The sequence below is a fragment of the Pempheris klunzingeri genome, chromosome 7, assembly GCF_042242105.1.
Source record: "Pempheris klunzingeri isolate RE-2024b chromosome 7, fPemKlu1.hap1, whole genome shotgun sequence".
Taxonomy (NCBI): domain Eukaryota; kingdom Metazoa; phylum Chordata; class Actinopteri; order Acropomatiformes; family Pempheridae; genus Pempheris; species Pempheris klunzingeri.
This window is the reverse complement of record NC_092018.1, coordinates 11,083,357-11,102,730: the sequence shown is the minus strand read 5'-3', so window position 1 is coordinate 11,102,730 and position 19,374 is coordinate 11,083,357. Positions and strand designations below refer to the sequence as shown.

Genomic DNA, 19,374 nt, shown 5'->3' with positions numbered 1-19,374 from the left:
TGACTTGAACATTGACTTCTTGTTAGCCTGCTCTATAATGTGCATAATGTGTGTGTGTGTAATGTGTGAAATGTATAAAGATTGGTGGGGAGATTTTAAACAAATCTAAGTTATAAAAGAAATGTTGTTTATATTACCTCTCTGCTGAGAAGGATAAAGCCACCGTGAAGTCAGAATCAGAAATGTTCTCTGATATTTTCAGGCATTTCCTGATTTTGAGCTCAAGCGCTCCTTTCCATTGTGCAACTCTACAAATTAAGCAACACTCAATGACATAAGAGAACAAGAGATGTGGTTAGGTAATGCAACTGGTTGGTGTTGCTTCGTCATGAAAACACACACACACACACACACACACACACACAGCTGGTTTTTAGGACATGATGCTCCACATTGACCCAGTGTTGTGTTACTCCTTCCATTACTGCTGACTAACTCTTGGTTTTTGAATGATAGCAGCAGGATGCAAGGAGCGGGCAGCGTCCGTCCGTGTCAAGTTATCTTGCACAGAGGAGCTTGGGAAATCTGGGCCAGCTGAACCTGATCCCTGAAACAGAGCCCGCTGCTGCTGATTCTGGTGTTACACATCCAGCAGCATCTGGCACTCTCAGGCGAGAATGACCTTGCTGACCTGAGAAGTCATAAAGCATAAGACCATGATGAAAAGAAAAGTATGACATGCTAGCTAATATATGATATGTTACTCTTTATTTGCTGTGCATATTGCAATATCAATTTCAGTTTACACCAGGATGTTCCTGGCTTCAAATCTGAACAGGATAATGGATTTCAACAATGTTGGGATGGTTGAAAATCACTCAGTCAAATCCACATGCATCACACCAACACAATAAAAATATTCAAAGAAAATTTTATTTCATGCCTCAGTTACAAATTCATTTAGTCACAAACGTCTTTTATCGTCACATTTATTGATGGAGACGTGAAGTACAAAGCGGTCAGGGTGGTGTACCATATGCACGACAGTGGTAATGCCTGTACAACATCATACAAACACAGCAGCCATCTTTACAGGGACCTGAGAGGGATGACCTGCAACACCTCTTTCTCATCGGTCAGTCTCACACCAGAGAAGCACCACAGGTTCGACTGCAGATCTGTGCAGGTTCTGCAGCTGATTTAATTAGCGTTGACATTCGGAACAAAAATGAGTAAAGCAGGAGCTTGTACCCAGAATAATGTAAACACACAGTGCCAGCTCTGAGAACAAAACCACAATTCAAGCAGAAAAAAGGCAAATTATATGAGTAAAAAAACACAGAGATTATCATCACTATTAACAATATAATAAAGAGGTCACAAAAAAATTCTTTATTTACATTCTGTTTCTACCAGTTTACTTTGAAATAAAAATATAACTGGTAACCTCACAGTTAAGCTCACTGTGAAATCATCAGCACCATGATTATAAAAGTACCTTTGGCCCAGAAGGATACGTGCTATAGGTCACAATTGTTTTTTACTGAATAAAGATGGTGAATACTTTACCTTGTGTTATCATATGTGAGTCGCTCTTGCGCTGGCTTGAGCTTTTGTTACTAAATTGCACTTCTTGATGTTTTATTAATTATTAGTAATCTTACTTTCTTATGTTCTTGTTCGGTATGTTTTGACTGAAATGTACTTTGCACCCATTAAATTACATTCGTTTTGCATGTTGTCCTTGTGCATCATAAACTGCTGCCAAAGTGTTTTAATAGAAGACATTTTAATTCTGATAAGCATTTCTGCTTACCTCGACATAACTCAATGACCATTAAGCTCTATCACTTGTGACAGTCGAAATATCTATTCATCTTCAGTGTTTTGGCTCGCCCTTTCTTTTCTTTCCAAGCTAAATCTTTCAGTGGAAAAAGTTACATTAGTTACGAGGTAAAAAATAATTATAACATAATCTTAGTCGACCCAGTTTTGTTTGTGCTCATTAGGATGTGCTTTCTGTAGTGTTGTTTGGTCTGGACGTGTCAGTCTGTGGATGGTATGGCTTTATGCCAGTATTGCATGTGAATACAGTAAGTATTACTGTAGTTGGGATGTGTCCATTGTAATTGATGTGTCTGTGTAATCCTGGTTATGAACCACAGGTGACACAACACTGTCTTTGGACCGACCTGAGAGAGCAGCGACCCAACAGCTTCAGCTTGTCACAGAAGCGAGAGGACATGGTGTTCTTCTTGCAAACTGGACCTGTGTAGGAAGTGACACGACTCAGAGGTCAAAGGCCTTGAAAAAAACAGAAAAACAAAAACAAAAGACATACTGTATTGCCATAGACACTACATACAAACCTGTGTTGGTCTTGCATTCCTGCATATTGCACTTCCTGAGTGTTTCTGGTTTGGAAATCTTCTCACAGAGGCTGTTTGGCATTACAGCCAAATCCCACTCACTCACACACTTGACTTCACGCTGCTGCTGACCCCCACCACAACTCACAGAGCACTATAAAGTCACACACAAAAACAAACAACTAGTCCACATCTGTAACTATTACAACTGCCAGCCTAATTATTTATTGCGAACAACAATTTAAAAACGTCCTCAATGCCTTGAGGAAATCATTTGTAACTGACCTCCTCCCAGTCCTCAGCCCTCCAATGAGTGCAGGGCTTTAGACTGCACGGCTCTGTGCTGTTTGGCCTCAGTGTGGTGCTACAGCGATGAGGTGCGGGGCAGTACACCAGTCGCTCCCTGATGCCTTCGCCACAGCTACCAGAGCACTGAAAAACACAAAAGGATTTAAGGTTTTTGCTATGAATGGAGCAAAAGAGCCAAAATGGAGCCAGTACATTTGCATCTGTATAATATGGGACATGGATGTGACAGTATTCATAAATGTGCACTTTTACACAGGTGAATTCTTTTCACACCGATATAGCAGCTACATCGTGAGACAGAACAGCAATAATTCTGGTCCTCGGTTGATATGGCTACTAGAAAATGGGATGAATTACATGTGAATAACTCGTGCAAACAAAACACAAATCATCTCCATATACAGCAGATCAATTAAGAAAAGGTTAAAAAAAATCAGCAATTTAGGTAACATGTAACAGTGATAATAATTTTCAACATTAAGGAGTCAGTTCCCCCAAATTTCTTATAAATCTTAAAATAAACCCAGGCAAATAAAGGCTTAAAAATATGCACGATACCACATGAGGTAAGACAGAAAATAAACATCTATGCAATATATAGAGATTTGAAGTGTATAATGGTCCTACCGGTCCCCATGGTGATATACTCCAGGTCATACAGGGCTTACGGGGGCAAGTCAAGGTGCTGAGGGGTCTGCTGGACACAGCTTGACAGTGGAAAGGTCTGAGGGGACGTTTACTCTGAGAATCGACACACTGGACATCACGATGCCTCCTTCCCACCACTGCACAGCTATCTGGACACTGTGGGTAATATCACAGTGCAATGAATGGCTTCAGAAATGCATGACAAGGGACAAACCCATTTCATCATCTGGAAAAGTAACATTATCATTAAGTGTGATTATCGGATTCAGTGACTGGAGGAAATCTAACGTTACTTACCTTGCTCCAGTTGCCACTTTGCCAGGTGGCACAGGGCTGCAGATGACATGTGCGTGCAGGCTCAGGTCTCTTCATGTTGGCACAGTCCACATAATTCTGAGAGCTGCACGCGACCGTCCTCCATATTGCTCCAATCCCACATGTTGTTGAACACTAGGGGAGAGGGTTTTTTTCTGATTAAAACTCATCTTGGGTTTATGTTTATTGGGTTTATGTATGCACTTGGGTGGCTCACTGATTAAAGTGACATGTATGGCAACAACAAGTAGTCGATAAGTAGATGTTTTAGGAATCTCAAAAACAACAACCAGAAATCCTTAAAGGACTGTACCTGTGGCTTTGCATGTTTTACCCTGATAAAAAACTATTTACTTAGAAATTATCAAATTAATATTATACTTTTCCCAACATGTTTGCTTATTCTTTGTCTTCTGTCTTAACATAATGCTTTTGGACAACTCCATATTGACCCTTAAAACCTGGTTTTAGAGAGTTTTCACTCCCCCTGACCAGCCTAATTTCCATGCAAGAAAGTGAATTAAAACTTAAAAAACAACCGAAACAAAAGGTTCACTGGGATAGGTTATGTAAATTTCAAGTCTTTGCAGGTCAGTTTTCAATTTCATAGCACAATGCATAAAAAGTTATGGTATAGCTTGAAAAATGACCAGGATTAACACATTACAGTGCTAAAACATATAAATGTAACAGTATGGTATATAAGAGGAGGCTAATATGGTAAAAAAAAAATTGTCTGTTCCCACCTCACTCCAGTTTCCTACAACCCAGAATATATCCTTGCTGACCGGCTCTCTGGCCAACAGGTTGCTTTTGTCACTGGTGGAGCTGCTCACTGGATTTTGTGACCGCTGGTTTTGGCTCTTGGGGCGACTGCCTTTGGACCAGGAAGAGGGCTTTTTAGCTCGAGTGGAAGAGCTGTCTTTCTTGGGAGTCGCAGAGGGTTTCTTTAGTTTAATAACCTTCACTGTGGGCTGGGGTGATGCTGCAGTGGTGAATGGTTTTCTTGCAGTTGTGGAGGAAGAGTGTGTTGTGTGGAGGCCAGGTTTGGACGGGACTGGGGTGTCCTTGTACATGGGAGTGGTAAGCGGAACTCTGTGTGTCCAGTGGATGTATGGATTGACACGAGGGGTGGTGTGGGGGTTGGAGAACGGATGGTGGCGAGTGGTCTTTGTCCATGTTTTAGTACTGGTGTGTGGGGTGGAGTAGGTGGTGGTTGTGGTGGGTGCTTTGGTTGTGTGCATGGTGGGTGGACTTGTTTGTAAAGTGGGTGTGATGAGTATGTGTGGTGTTGGTGTGGTTGTTTCAAGAGGCTTTTTGAGTGATGTAGATGTGGTAACATCCAGGTCAATAATCCCCTCTTCCTCCGTTGTCCTGTCCTCCACTATATAATCATATCCTGGTGTATATATCACCACATTTGGCGTACTTCCCTCTTCTCCCTCCTCCCTCTCTTCTCCCTTTTCCTTTTCAACACCAGTTGCTTTTCTGTCCTTTTCAGCAGAATTGGCTTTGGATGGGAAAACTTTCCCTCTCTTATCCTCATTTTTCCTCACTTTAACATTGAACTCAAAATCATCGGTGGCTATGATTTCAGGGATTGTGGTTTTAGGGGTTGAAAGGGATGTGGTGGTCGGGATGAAAGCAGTTGTAGTTTCCTTGTTGGTTGTTTTCTTCCTCACAGTGACAGCAGCTGTGGGTGCAGCTGTGGTGCTAGTGGGAGCCCAGGTTGTTGGAGCAGGATGCTTAGTAGGGTGGCTCTTAGGTGGGAAGATGCGGCGGTATTTAGGAGGAGGCCCGGGACGTCTACGAAGACTTGAGTTAGGGCAGCTCTGTAGGGCACACAGTGATCTGGACCGAGGTTTGGTTGAGAGGTCACATGTCTTCTTGGGTGCTAGTGCACATGTGACTGTGCGTGAGCGAACACCTCCTCCACATGTGACTGGGCACTGCAAAGGAGGAAGAACACCAATGATTATTAATTAATTAATTCAGAAAAGCTCTGTGATCAGTGGAACCAAAGTTAGAGAGAGAAGAGCTACAGAGATGCAAGAAAACCCAATAAGAAATGAGTAATAGAAAGAAAACGTACCTCTTCCCAGCTGCTGACTGCCCAGTCCTGTCCACAGGGTACATCTCTGTTGCACGGCACTACAGGTTTGGGTTTAAGGAGATGCTTACATTCGATAGGGTGGAGCACCCTTTCCTCCCCTGACACAGTGCGAACACACAGCACTGTTCGCTTCCGTATTCCCTCTGATCCACAGGTGGTTGTGCACTGCTGCCAGCCACCCACCCACCACCTGAGGAAGAGGGGATGGACAGAGGAGAGAGGGTGAAGAGAGAGACTGCTGACAGAGGACATTCAACAGAGTGCAGGGGGACATCATCATCTGTTTCTTCTTTGAACAGGGGTTGACATCATTTGAAAACATTTGATACAGTTGCCAATGTGTTACCTGAGTGTCGGTGCCGATTTGATTTGATTTGATTGAAATCAGCACATGACAGTTTAATATGCTCCATAAGCACGTTACCAAAAAAGTATTGAGGTTCCATTAACAGCCCTAAGAATGAAAATGTCACTACAACGAAACCCAGAGGCAAGAGGAGAGAATGCAGTGTTACTCTTTAGACTGACTAAAAAGATCTAGATTATGCAGTGAAATGAATAAAAAAAAAAACTGCTTTTTACTCTCAAACCAGCCATAATAACCTGTAGATGTCTATATTTAGATCTTAGCCTGGATATTCTCCAGTATTATAACTGCAATAATCATCAAGAAATATTTATAGAACTAAAACCACAACACAATATGTTTGGAGGTCATATTAGAGTAAGGACCTTGCAGGACAATCCATAGTCTTGCATTTTCGGTGTCTGTCTTCAGGGCGGGTCTCTGGGTCACACAGAGACTCATCCACTACACCCACGTCCACCTCAAAACACCGTGCAGGCTGGTGCTGCTCCCCTAAAACAGGCAGGAAATTGGAAAGCAGAAAGCAGATGGCCACATCATAACTAAAATGTCACTGAAATCCTCCAACTATCACAAGCTCACAGAAAAAGTACGCTTCTTGTCAAAGGCAGCACCAACCTAATCCACAGGTGGTGCTGCAGCCTGTCCATGCCCCGTGTCTCCACGTGTAAATGGGTTCGATGACCTCGTTTCCTGTCACTTTGGTCTTCTTGATGGTGTACTCGTAGTTTAGACCTAGGTTCTTCTCCTGGAACAGCAACTGGACAACCACATGAATTATTGAGAAAAGTATCATTTCAAGATTATCTGTCAACATTAAATATTTTACATTATGAAAAAACACATTCATCACATTCTCACCAGTTTCATTCAAGTATATGATCCTTCATCCAGGTATGTATAGGCTGATTTGGAGTTTGTTTGCTCTGATTGGTTGGTTAAGGTTATATTATAGTACGTCTGTTTTCTCTATCCCTGATTGGCTGAACAGGAAAAAAATATAAATTGCTAATTTCTTACCCTAACCCTACATCTCAGAATACTAAAACACTTAAAAACTGTGAAAATGAACACAAATCACTCTGATTAAGACATCAAAACCATGTGGTATGAAGGTCTACCTGGAGCATGACTGGCTGTTTGGTGGGTCCAGGAGCGGTGAGGTTCTCCAAGTTCCCGCTGCGTTCATAGTAGAAAGTCGTACCGCCGGCCTTATACTCCCCGTTCCACTGGATGATGTAGTTACCGTTGAGGAAGTATTCATCTGATGCCTCACTCCTCAGAGCCAGGAAGTTACCTGCCTCCCCCACTTCCTTTACCAGGATGTCGCGCGCCCCCTCAGGTATCACACCCACGTCCACATACCCTGGGAGAGCCGGGAGGGGAGTCAGAGTCACAGCGAGGTAATGGATGGCCCACCATGGCTGCTGCCACACTCACATCCAGACTACCAGACAGTTTCTCTCTGATCTTTAATAGAGGGTGGGCTCAGTCTGTGGGGGTGGTTGGCATGTGTGTGAGTGAGTGAGTGTACGTGTGCGTATTCAGTGTGGGGGGCACTGCCCTGTCTCTGTTTTTTATTGTGTTTGGATGGGGGGACTGGATGGGGGAAGACGAAAGCAGCTATGAGTAGGTCTCTGGAGTTTAATGATGTTTGTGGGAAGGTGTGTGTGTTTCTGTGTATGTGCAAAGGAGGGGGAGGTTTGCCCTTGGTCTAAGCCTTTTGAAGTCTTACACATCTGGGCTGGTTATCTGGAAAGGATGCTGTGCGGGGCAAACACACACAGATAGAGAGAAAGAAAGAGGGAAAGAAGGAGGGATGTTTTATTGTTTTAGAGCCTCTATCTCTATTAATCTGCCTTTGCCGTGTGTTGACTCTGCATGTGAGTTATAGTTTTCCAAGGTCAGTAAAATCAGCCAGAGACACATTTCTCCTCAGACTAATGCAAACATGGGCCTGCAGACGCACAAACACACACACATATCACACCAGCCAAGTACAGCAGGACAAACAGCTGCACAGTGTGGACAAGGAGGCTGCCATGACAACAAAGAAACAACACAATGGCGTAATGCTAATGAACTGTCCTGAAATGACTCTCCGCCTGTAGACATAAATCTGAATTCTGTGCTTTTTCACACTTTTCTGGTGGGTACATTAAAGCTTTTCCTCATTAATAGGCTATCTGTTTTGCATTACTACAATTTTACAATTGTATGAATTCCAATGTCTACATAATTCAATTTGTTTCCAGCTGCTCAAATATACATGTGCTGAACTCACCAAAGCCTTCTCCTTCATCAAACGACTTATAGACCGTCTCACAGCTTGTGCCATCACCCAAACAGACTCCACAACGATCCTCCACTGCATTTGAGTCAATGCCATAGTCACACCCTACCTCCTACAGACAAAACACACACACACACGCGCGCGTGTGCCAAAACATTACAATACAAACACAGACACATTACAGAGTCACATAAAATGCTAAGTTTGTACAGAAAAACTAGTTCCACTATTACACCATAGTTACACTGCAGCTTGTCTCATATCCTGCTCCACTATCACCCCCCCAAGCTCTTTTAGTCTCTTACCCAGCCACACTACCTTGCACACTCCGTTGACGCAGATGTTCCTGGAGTTGTTATTCATGAAGCATGGTGTTCCGTCTGTCACAGCGTCAAGCATCCTCTCCGAAAAATACTCATTGACTGGTCGACAGTGCAGCTCACAGGAAAGTACTTAAGACAGTCGAGAGGTGGGGGAAATAGGAGTTTAATTTAGTTTTATTCCAATGAAATGCTGAGTGTGGGTCCAGTCATCTGATGTTAAACCAAAGTACCAGAGATGGATGATGAATATACATATATAAAATACTTTTTATTAATGACCAGATATTTTTGGAGCTCTTTTTTCTATAAAACAACTTATGAGCCCAATAAAGTAAGATCTATAATGCATAAACAGTGATTTCAATGTCAGAAATAACACATAACATAAAAACATTCACTGAGCTGTACTGTCTCTGGTTGGAAGCAGTAGATGGTGCAGCTACAGCACTGAGGGCTTTCTAGTATAAATGCTGCCCCCTTTTGGCTGATATATATAATCACAGTTACAGATCTGTGATTTTAAAAAAAAGGGCAAGTGCAGAAAACGGCTACTAGCACATGTGTCTGCAGTATTTAATTGTATATTTGAGGTTTTGACCACTTACATGGGTTAGCCACAGGAATCCACTTGTAGAGCTCATTGTGGTAGGGCACAGTGTCGAACTCACTGCATAGCATCTCTCGAAAGGTTGGTTTATTCCTCTCGCAGGGCTTTGTGTTACAGGTCCGATAACGCTTCCTCTCCCCAGTGCAGTACTTGCCCCCAAACTCTGGTCTGTGGAAAACAGTAGCAACCGTGAATGAAACACGTCAACAGTAACGTTTCAGGATGTCCCCTGTTGTGGAAGACATGCTAAAGAACTGCAGGAAAGGTTTAACTACAAAAAGAGTTGCGAGGCAGATCTAGAGTTAGCTCTTACTTTGGGCTGTTACATTCCCTCTCTGCTGACTGGACTCCAGTTCCACAGGTCCTGGAGCAGTGAGACCAGGTGCTCCACTGTCCCCAGCCGCCATTCACCGTCTCTGGAAGTTTACCTACAATCACGCACTCTCCTGAGATGCACCACTGATGGAGAAAAAGCTGGTAAGATCACTCAGAGGGCACTATTAATGTGACACATTTAATACTGCAGCCAGTACCACCCTCTTCTTGGTAGAGCTAACTATCTCCATCCCCAGGCTAATGAAATCCAAACCCTGAGAAGACAAAGCAACTGGCAACATTCACCTTCTCTGGTCCACAGCGAGTGCCATCTATAGGTGAGTCCAGTTTGGAGCGACAGGAGCCGTTCACTGAACACCAAAGAATCTGGCAAACGTTCTGAAAGAAAGACGTAATCCAAAACCAATGAGAAAAGGACTATTTGTAAAAGATTTCTGACATTCACTCTTCACTTGGTGCTTGGGTGCATAGTACTCACATCAACCTCATGGCAGAATGTAGCGTTTGGGCCATACTGGAGTTGGCACTGGTGGTGTGTGGTGTAGCGGACACCGAGGCGAGCCAGTGGGGTGGTTAGGTCCCTCTTGGATGGACGGTCATCCAGGCAGAAACCCCAGCCACGACTAGGACGCACAAATATGTGATAATGAATGTGTGACCTTTTAAAAGAGAAGGTGTGGTGGTTGAGAGAGAGACCTGGCTGAGAAACAAAAAGAGCTCAGCAGGGAGGAGTAAAAATCCTTGCTTGAGGCTACTAATGTGTTTTGAACATTTTACAAAATTCTAAAATCCTAAAACTTGTGCCATGTCAGTGAACATGTCCATTCAGCACTTTGCAGTGTCCTCACCTAGTATTAAATTGAATGAGGTGATGGAAAAACACCAAATTCTGAATAGAATGACTTGCTTAAAGGCAACTACTCTAATAGCAAAATATGCTGATTCACAGTTCAGAGTTTAACAAACATGAACTCTGACTTTGCAGAAGCTTGAGGTGAAATTTAAACAGTCAGAAAGGAATTGTTGAATTCATCATTGAAGCAGTTTTCAATAGAAAATAATGATACTGTATCTTTAGGCTTCTCTTGCTTTTCTGTCATTAGTTAGATTTCCGAGCTTCAAATGAATTGTGCATGTTCAGCATATTCACACTTATGTTCTTTTTTAAAAAAACAAAACTTAGTCTGTCATGGTTTGCTACACAACAATGTCTTCTGACTTAGTTTTGTTCCAACCACACCCCACCCACTGCATTTTTGGATCATTTTCACTGCCTCGATCAAGTCTGCACCAGCATATCCGCTTTGTTTGCATTCAGGAAGTGTCATTATAGTAGGGAATTAATCCCATTTTCACCATGATTTCACAACCTTAGCAATTTTGCAGTCGACCCGCATGTTTCCCATAAAGAAAAATAACATAAGAGCTACATGAATCATGTTGTTATTTAATGATTACTGGCTTCATAATAAAAGCAAGGATTCAGCCTTACTCAAGGAAGCGTGTGATGTATTCTTTGGAGCAGGGAGACCAAGTGAGAGGCGAGCTGTCATACATCAGCTGTCTGGACATGATGAACGGGTGCCTCCCTTCCAGCTCACAGTCGTTCCCTTGGCCATCATGATGGATTCCAAAACTGTGTTCAAACACAACCAACATAGCCAATGATGATATTATCATTACACAAAGAAATGTTTTACAAGAAAAGATAGCCTTCCCGCTCTCTGATCTGCAAAAAGCTGAATCAACTAAATCAACTGATGACTGTAGTTTATGTGTGTCTTAGTTATATCAATTCCTGTTAGTAAGAAGCAGTAAAGTACATTCATTTCTTGTCCAAACAGGATACTGTGAAGATTTCTACATAATTTATACATTATATTAGTCACAGAGTGGAGTTTAGTCTCAGCCACGGTGTTTACATTAAATTAAGCTTAGAAAGAACGTTCCATCGGGAAAAGTATGTTTTTCATTTGTCTGCTTTTCTTCATTCATTACTCTATCTAAGCCATGTGCCTCCTCGCCCTTTTTCTTGCCATCTTCTTCTTAAAATGAAAAGGATCACTTTTCTCTGCATCCAACATATACATACAGATGTTAACTAACAGTACCAACTCTCATTTTATCAGCACAACTTTATATTTGTAAACTGGTGTCTGCTACAGCTCTACAACGCTCTGGAGTAGAAAAATGAGGGAAATATTGTTTTTTTTGTGTCACAGTAATCCAAAGCTGAAAACAAATCTAACTTCTCTGTCACTTTCACTGTTACTACATGATCTGCGCCCACACTAGATCAATCTTCTCAGGTATCAGTCTTTCATGTCTGGTTACTTGATACTAGCCATTATTTCCATAAAAGCCAATGATACGCGAATGCTAGGAGATTTAATGACGCAACTGTATATTTCTCTATAGTAACCGATCATGCTTTCTTTGTCACATTGGCCATTGTTATGATATTCCATTATTCACACAGAAAACACACAGACCTGTGGCCCATTTCATGAGCAACGGTGAAGGCGACAGGCAGTCCTGAATCCTCATTGATGTTGCAGCTGCGGTGCGGTTGACACATGCCAGACAGATGAGACAGACCCAGGGTCTCACAGGGCTGGTTCATCCCAGCACAGATGTCTTTCCTGAGGGGGAAACACAGACTAATTACGCGTGTCCATACCATATTTCCATCATAAGAGGCATCAGAGCATATAATTTATCAACTTCATTTGAATAATCTATTGAAACTGCTGACCTTCAAATGCATATGTGAGTGTCACTTGCCTGGTGACTAACACAGCCACGTCATGATGAGCTGGGTGCGTGTCACTCTGGGGATTGAGGTTCTTCTGCCAAGCACAGAAACTGGCCAGAGTGGTGTCTGCATGGTGAACAATCTTCAAGCCTTTCTGCAACCAACAAGAGAATCAAAAATATCATTCTGCACATTTTTGGCATCACTTGGATTTTTCTTTCTTTCTGTCATTTGAGAACAGCTTGAGATTTTTTTGACCCTGAAGAGAAATGTTTGTTGTCATTCTTGGAATTTAGTTTGAACTACAGCCAAATGGAGAAGAGTCACCCAGTTTACTTCACCTTCTATCCACCCCAATGAGGAATGCTTCATAGATATGCACGTCCTTGTTCCAACTTTAATATACGTATATAGTAAAAGTAGTAAACTCACATAAGAGTTTCGTGAGAAAAATTCTTTCAGGAAAGTGTTACCTCTTCTCCCTGTAGTAGAATGAGGCGAACCAAGATGACATGGATGGCATTCCCAATACTGGCATCATGAAATATCCCAGCCACCTGTTAACATAGAAATGATTCACTGCTAAACGTATATACAAACTCGTCATCTGTGCAGACACTTTGAAGGGGTGAGAGCAAATTTAAAGACTGTAAAGAGACCATATTCATGATGGTGAAGATGTAGGACTCCACGTTATCGCTGCCATGGTATTCTATGAGTTTGGAGTCAGCCACCACCATGGTCTCCACCCACCGCTCCCTGCTGACAGAGCGTTGCGAGCGGGACTGAGCCTGATCTTCCTCCCTCTGCTGCTCCCTCTCCCATTCCTCCCTCTCCCTCTCCACCTGGACAGAGTCACTTGGAGCATCTAAAGCGTGGATAATGGAAGACATCACTTGCTGTACTCTTGTGGCTTGTCCTTACTTGTCACAGAAAAAGAGAGAAATGTATACAAATATACAAACATCTGCAGTGTCTTACACAAACACACACAAGTTCAGATACACACCTTGAACTCCACAGGTGCTGGGTGTGTGTTTGGACGCTAGACTGCGTTTTTTTCTGTGATTTTCTGTAAGTCTTGGATAGACAACGTGGGGCTCTGGAGTCCCTGCAGGACCATCAGGAGATTTGTGGACAGGTTCGATAAAATAGTGTCCCTCTGGCAGGGAGAAGAAGCCCCTCTGAGGAAAATAAAGATTACACAGAATATGGATTTAGTAGACATGACTGAGCCTAGACAGAGTGAGTTTATGTTTTGATCAATCACTTCCTGTGTAGTGAAAAGACACAGATGCACAGCTGAGAAATAGGGCAAATCAACATTGTGCAAGTTATTCAGGACATGCCGTTCTACTCAGTCACAGCTCCAAACGGTGATTAAGGTTTAAAGATTATTTTATGCCAAAATCAATCTTTCCCAATGCAGTTTTAAGTCTCATGTGTATTGTCATGCATTCTTAGACTGCCACTAAAACAGAAACATTACAGCCTAGAAACTAGCATGCTTTTGTGTTAAAACACTTCACAGTGCAACAACAAATCACCAACAATTGTAGTATTTCAATAATTCCTACACTTAAAAGGTGAGAGGTTGGACTTTCTCTTGCAAAGCCAGCTGAAAGGGTAATTTCTCAGTAATTTCCATCGGGGTGGAAACCATCATTAGCCACAGATCTTAATATGAACCTTTCTCCTTGCCTGAGGCACATTCCCCGTCTGTTGTAGCAGCAATACAGACACTTGTTCCTAAGTATGCCATGCATGTTCTTACTGGTGCAGGCTATTTACTAGCTGGTGAGGTCTGCTGGTGAACACACACATAGACAAGTACATAGAAACAAACCCCACACACACACACCACATGAAAACATACATGCATGCAAACACACAAGAGATGCTTCTGTCAAATGTCTGACTTTTCCTTATAAGCACATGCATTACAAATGTTCCACCTCAAGCTCACTGTTAGCAAGTTCTATTCATTAAGGTGAATGTGTTTGTGTGTGTGTGTGTGTGTGTGTGGTGGGGGGGGGGGGGGGTTGTGTCAAGCTGAGTCCAAACAAGCCCAGACTGTTCTGGGATGAACCCCTCCCTCTCCCTTAAACCAATTTCCAAAGGCAGAATGAGAGAAGGAGATATAATTCTTGGAATGAGTACAACTGAGTGAAAGACTTTTTCATTTGTTTGTCTTTGTCTCCAGCATCATTTTTAGAAAAAAAAAATTCACTGTGCATACACATAAAGAAACATATCCAAGACATAATATATCAGATTTAAAAAAAAGAGTCAAACATGGCCAACACGAGGAATTCTTACAATATGATAGTTGCTTCTGATTCTTGGATCTACTCAGTGTTTGGGGAGCCAAAGGCAGATGTGAAAAATTAGGCCACGCAGTGCTTACAGTTTGGCCAGTTGTGGTTCCCTGCTGCTTGCTGCAGCTACACACTGTTCAGCTTTCTGGGTCACCCTTACAAGTTTTACATGTGTTTCTTGGGACATGTGTTTCAACCACATTCACTCAGCAGTTTGCAGAGCTCAGATCGGGTATTCTGTATCTCCATTCAGGGAGTTCAGAAAGTACAAATCCAGAGGAGCACTCCCTTTGGAAAGACTATATTACTCCACCTGCTACAGTTAAGCTTGTAAAATAAGATGGGGAGCCCACAAACTGGAACAGAAACTTTGTAAGATAAAACCCAGGCTTGTTTCTACATGTAAAACCACCAGAAGAACAACAGTAATGTAACAAATGATAAACAATAGTCCTCTGTGCATGTCTCAGGTTTGTTTTTTTCTCAGATTAAATAAAGTTTTGAGAAAGGGTTTTCCAGTGACTCAGAGTGTGGCCCTCAGCCAGGGGTTCCAGAGCTGTGGTGGACTCATCCACAAAGCATGCTGGCTGATATGTCTGTGGTCAGTTGGGAAAGCTTCCCAGAGGCCCTGTGCAGAGAGCATTCAGCTGATTTCACTATTAATGTGTGTCATTCTATTTGACAGGATTAGCATTTTACCAGATAAAGATTTGTTTTGCATTTGCAAGACAAAACATAAAAATGCACGAGACATATAAGGGTGAAGCTTTAGGCAGATTCTTTGCTTTTCTCTACCATCATGCCTCCCCATTGTCTCCTATATCTTTTTCTGAGTCCCAGAAGAAAAAAAGCAGGTGGTTGAGATCAACCAGGAAGGAATGCTACAGAGAGGCCCATCCAAACATTCAGACCATTGCTCTGCATGATCTGTATTATCTGCATACCAAATGCAGTCCTACCGTGCCGCACAGCTTGCAAGGCTTTGTTTGTACAGTGTGGTTATGGTGTTACTTGTGATCCTTAAATTACCACGTACAGATCCTGTGTGATGTGTATCCTCGACAAACAAAGGCAATTTGAATGGACACCAACTAGGACTTTGTTTTCCATTTGAACCAAAATAGAGGATTATTCTGGAGCAGTTTTTGCTCTAAATCCTGAATGGTCCCCCTGCTCAAGCAGCCTGGGACTGAAGTTCACCTTGCACTTTTGCCACCACTTCTCCCTCTGCCACCTCCTGCCCCTCTCCTCCTCCTTCTCCATTAATCCCCCTCCTCTGACCTAGAGGAAGCATGTTTGGGCGTGAGGTGCCAGAGCCAGGGGAGGTTACCATAACACAGGTCTGTGTTCTAAATACATCGGCCATGTGGAACTGCTTTCCTTCTGTTTCCTGCTTCTGTGGGTTTTGTAGTGCTGGCCAGCTGGGTCTGAAATAAAGTCTGTGCAGTTACACAGCCTGTGGCCTCAGCAGTGATTAGTGGAACACAAGGGGAGGTGGGGGCGGATGGTGCTCGTTACTGCAATATGATTAACCACAACAGATTTCGACCAAACTAACTTGCATTTATTCTCAGACAATTGTTTCTCGATAATTACAAGTTTCATTCCACTTTCTTGCCTTCAGCTTTTTTTTTCAACTTCAAAAGATAATTCTGCCTGTGAGCTAATTTCTTCCTCAGAGGTCAAAGACATTATCATTTTTCATCTGCATAGTGCAAGGAAACATGCATTTAAGTGAGGAAAATACTGATATAATAGGTCTGAACTTGCATATTCTTGCTCCACGCTGTGCCTCAGGGATTACCAAAGACTCTACTGAGCAAGTTTAGGCTTTGCTTGAATTGAAGGTTTTCCCACGGAAACATGAGAGTATGTGTACATGTACAGTGAATAGTGAAGGTGAAGAGTTCCCTGCACTTTGTAAAGGTAAAATCTGCATCACTGCAGCACAGCCCTATTTGTTTGAGAAAATGTAACTGGATTTTCTCAACCAGAGGCAGGAGTTAAAATGACACAATGCAGAGGTGATACTGTGGAGGTGGGGACTGTGTTGAGGCTTTTTATGCCTGTTTGCCTGCCAGGCTTCCTTTATTTTGGTCAGCCCTCCAACCGCAGCCAGATGACACACCAGGTTGTAGACAATGAAACCATTTCACCAGCCTACGACTACGGCTCGAGTCAAGTATGCAGCCCTTTCTCAACAAGTTTCGCGAACATATCGCTGGACGATTTGCTTCACCAACAAAAGTAAGAGCAAATTAACTGTGAGACTGCTGGGAAACACATAATCAAGACAAAAGGTGGGAAATTAGCTCTTATGGAATTAATCTTTAATTCAATCTCCATGTTTTGAAGAGGAAGAATAACTTGGGTAAGAGTTGAAATGATTAGTCAATTAATCTATTAGTAATATATTATATTATATATAATTCCAGTCTGCTTTTTTAATAACTGAGCAATTGTTTCAATCACTTTTCAAGCAAAATGCCAAAATGCTTTGTCTTCGATAATAATAAATTCAATATCTTAATAAAAATATCTGAAAGAATAATAACAAGCATTCAGTGATGATCTAATTCTGAAAACTGCTCTCGTACTGTAACTTCTGTAGAAAAATATTTTGCTTCCTGTTCGTTTATGGCATTTAGTAACTTCAGTCTTGTGCAACATAAACAAATGATGATTGTGAATTTATATGTTGAATTAGTCCATCTCTATTTGTCTCCTCAGGGTGAATGACCTCCATAGCAGCTGGCAGGGGTTTCCCCTCCCACATCTGTCTGGCTGAGTCTTGCTGTTTAGGGCTCTCTCTGTGGTTTTAGCTGCTATAAACCTTCTGCAGAACAGAAAATCAGTGTAATAGATCACAGTGGTTTCCCCACTGAGCATGAGAGAGGGAATAAAAAGGAGCATTGGGGATTGCAGGGGAAAAAAACCCCTCTTAATGTGGTAAGTTGTAGATAATTGGAGTTTAGAGTGACATAACACACTTATCAAATGGACTGCATTTATGAGATTCGGCAGGAAGAGGTAGTGCAACCCACACAAACATAACAGAGAGGCAGGAGGCAAGACCCTGCAGGAGGAGAGGCATTCCTGCTGTGACACAATCAAACATGAAAACCGAAACATTCTTCTTGACTAAAACTGACACATCTCATCATTTCAGAGCCACATCCTCTTCCTATTTGGTTGTTTCAAAATATTAGTGTAAATCAAATGACTCAGTTATTATTTCAAGAGCAACTAATTTTTTAGTGAATAAACGTCTCAAAGACGCAAATTCTAAGCAATGAATTTCCCCCAGATTTTTTCATATGGTTCATATCTCTTTTCATAATTGAAATTCTTCATATGTTGAGCTGCTGTTGAGGGTCTGTCCAACTGTCTCCTCTCCTTTGTAGTCGAACTACTACTCACAGCCATAAGTAAAAAAAATACCCATTCTTTGATCAAAAAGTATGGCCATATTTCCTGTCTCTCGATCCGTCAAATCTTATTGTTCCAGTCTATAAAAAAGTGCCAAAGTCTATTACTGAAGCTCTCTCTCAGCGTAGAACAAAGTAACACTGCCGGGCCAAGGGTGGGGGTTGCAAAGAGTTTCTGCAGGAACAGACAGCCATGTGAATGAATGAATGAACGAGGGTGAAAGTAAAGAGCAAAACATCTGAAAGACAAAGAGGACAGAAAGAGTCTCATGGCTGGCCGAGAAGCAGCAGCCGTCAGCGGGTCTGCAGCACAGCCGCTCTGCAAATAGTGTCAGGAAGTCTTTGAAGGGCAAACTAACACACAGGGCACTGTCAGATGGAAGGGTTTGCTCAACAGCTTATGACTGCCTGCACCACATACCAGCTTCCCCATAGTGATGCCCCCACTCCTCCTGTGTATTAAAAAAAATCCTCCTGCCAAAAGCAACTAGATTTTTCAAAGAGATATGACCTTCGGTGCAGATTTAGGGAGGAAGCTGCTGGATAAAGGCTCCATTTGGAGAGGATGATTCAATTTGGTGAATGAGACAGAGGTTTGTAACTCCTTACCAGTCCTTTGCAGGTGCTGATGGCAGCAGTTCCTTGCACATCATAGGATTTTACGGTGCCAAGGAGGTGGCAGAAATTCCCCCCAGAGGGACGGTGCTCAGTCCTGTGTTCACTGCCATTCCTCTTCTCCAGGATGTACTCACTTGAAACCAGGTGATTGTTTGCCGTCAAATTAAACATTAAAGTTTGACCCTTGTAGTTGACCTTGTAGTAAACCTGTTCCTCCAAACCGGGTTGCAGGTCACGCCTGACTCTCCCACCCTTGAAGTGGTGAGACAGAGAGTGGGAGATGAGCTCTCCATCAGCTGTGGTTTTCACTGGGTAGATGACAGACAGATCTAACCCTGACTGGGACAGGTGACCTGCAGAATAGTGATGAATAAAACACAACACAATAGAACTGGACCTTTACAGCAGATTTTTAACATTAGTGCACATTGCACTCACCCATGCAAACGTTTCCAACCATGCATTAAGTTCAGACATGCACAGAAATGCAGCTTCTGATTAAGTGCACCACACTGACCTTGCTCTGCAAAGAGGTAGAGGAGTCTGCCAGAGTCGGAGAGCTCTTCGTGGCCGGCAGCCAAACTGAAAACAAAGTGTAGCAGAAAAAGAACCGGGCGCTCCTGCGAACATCGCAT

The 19,374-nt window shown here is 42.5% G+C and overlaps 1 protein-coding gene across 1 annotated transcript; it reads right to left on the bottom strand.

Annotated features, from left to right (window-relative positions):
- Window positions 1-1,620: 1,620 nt before the first annotated feature.
- LOC139203684 (A disintegrin and metalloproteinase with thrombospondin motifs 12-like) lies at window positions 1,621-19,374 on the bottom strand. Its single transcript, XM_070833522.1, has 24 exons — window positions 19,257-19,374; window positions 18,731-19,092; window positions 13,385-13,559; window positions 13,035-13,243; window positions 12,849-12,932; window positions 12,405-12,529; window positions 12,113-12,262; window positions 11,113-11,256; window positions 10,099-10,243; window positions 9,906-9,998; window positions 9,598-9,743; window positions 9,283-9,452; window positions 8,673-8,806; window positions 8,346-8,466; window positions 7,183-7,427; window positions 6,680-6,821; window positions 6,427-6,553; window positions 5,674-5,884; window positions 4,328-5,530; window positions 3,564-3,716; window positions 3,246-3,422; window positions 2,595-2,741; window positions 2,310-2,463; window positions 1,621-2,208 (listed from the first exon to the last, which is right to left on the bottom strand). The coding sequence occupies exons 1-24, from the start codon at window positions 19,372-19,374 to the stop codon at window positions 2,093-2,095; spliced, it is 4,851 nt and encodes a 1,616-aa protein (XP_070689623.1). The 3' UTR covers window positions 1,621-2,092.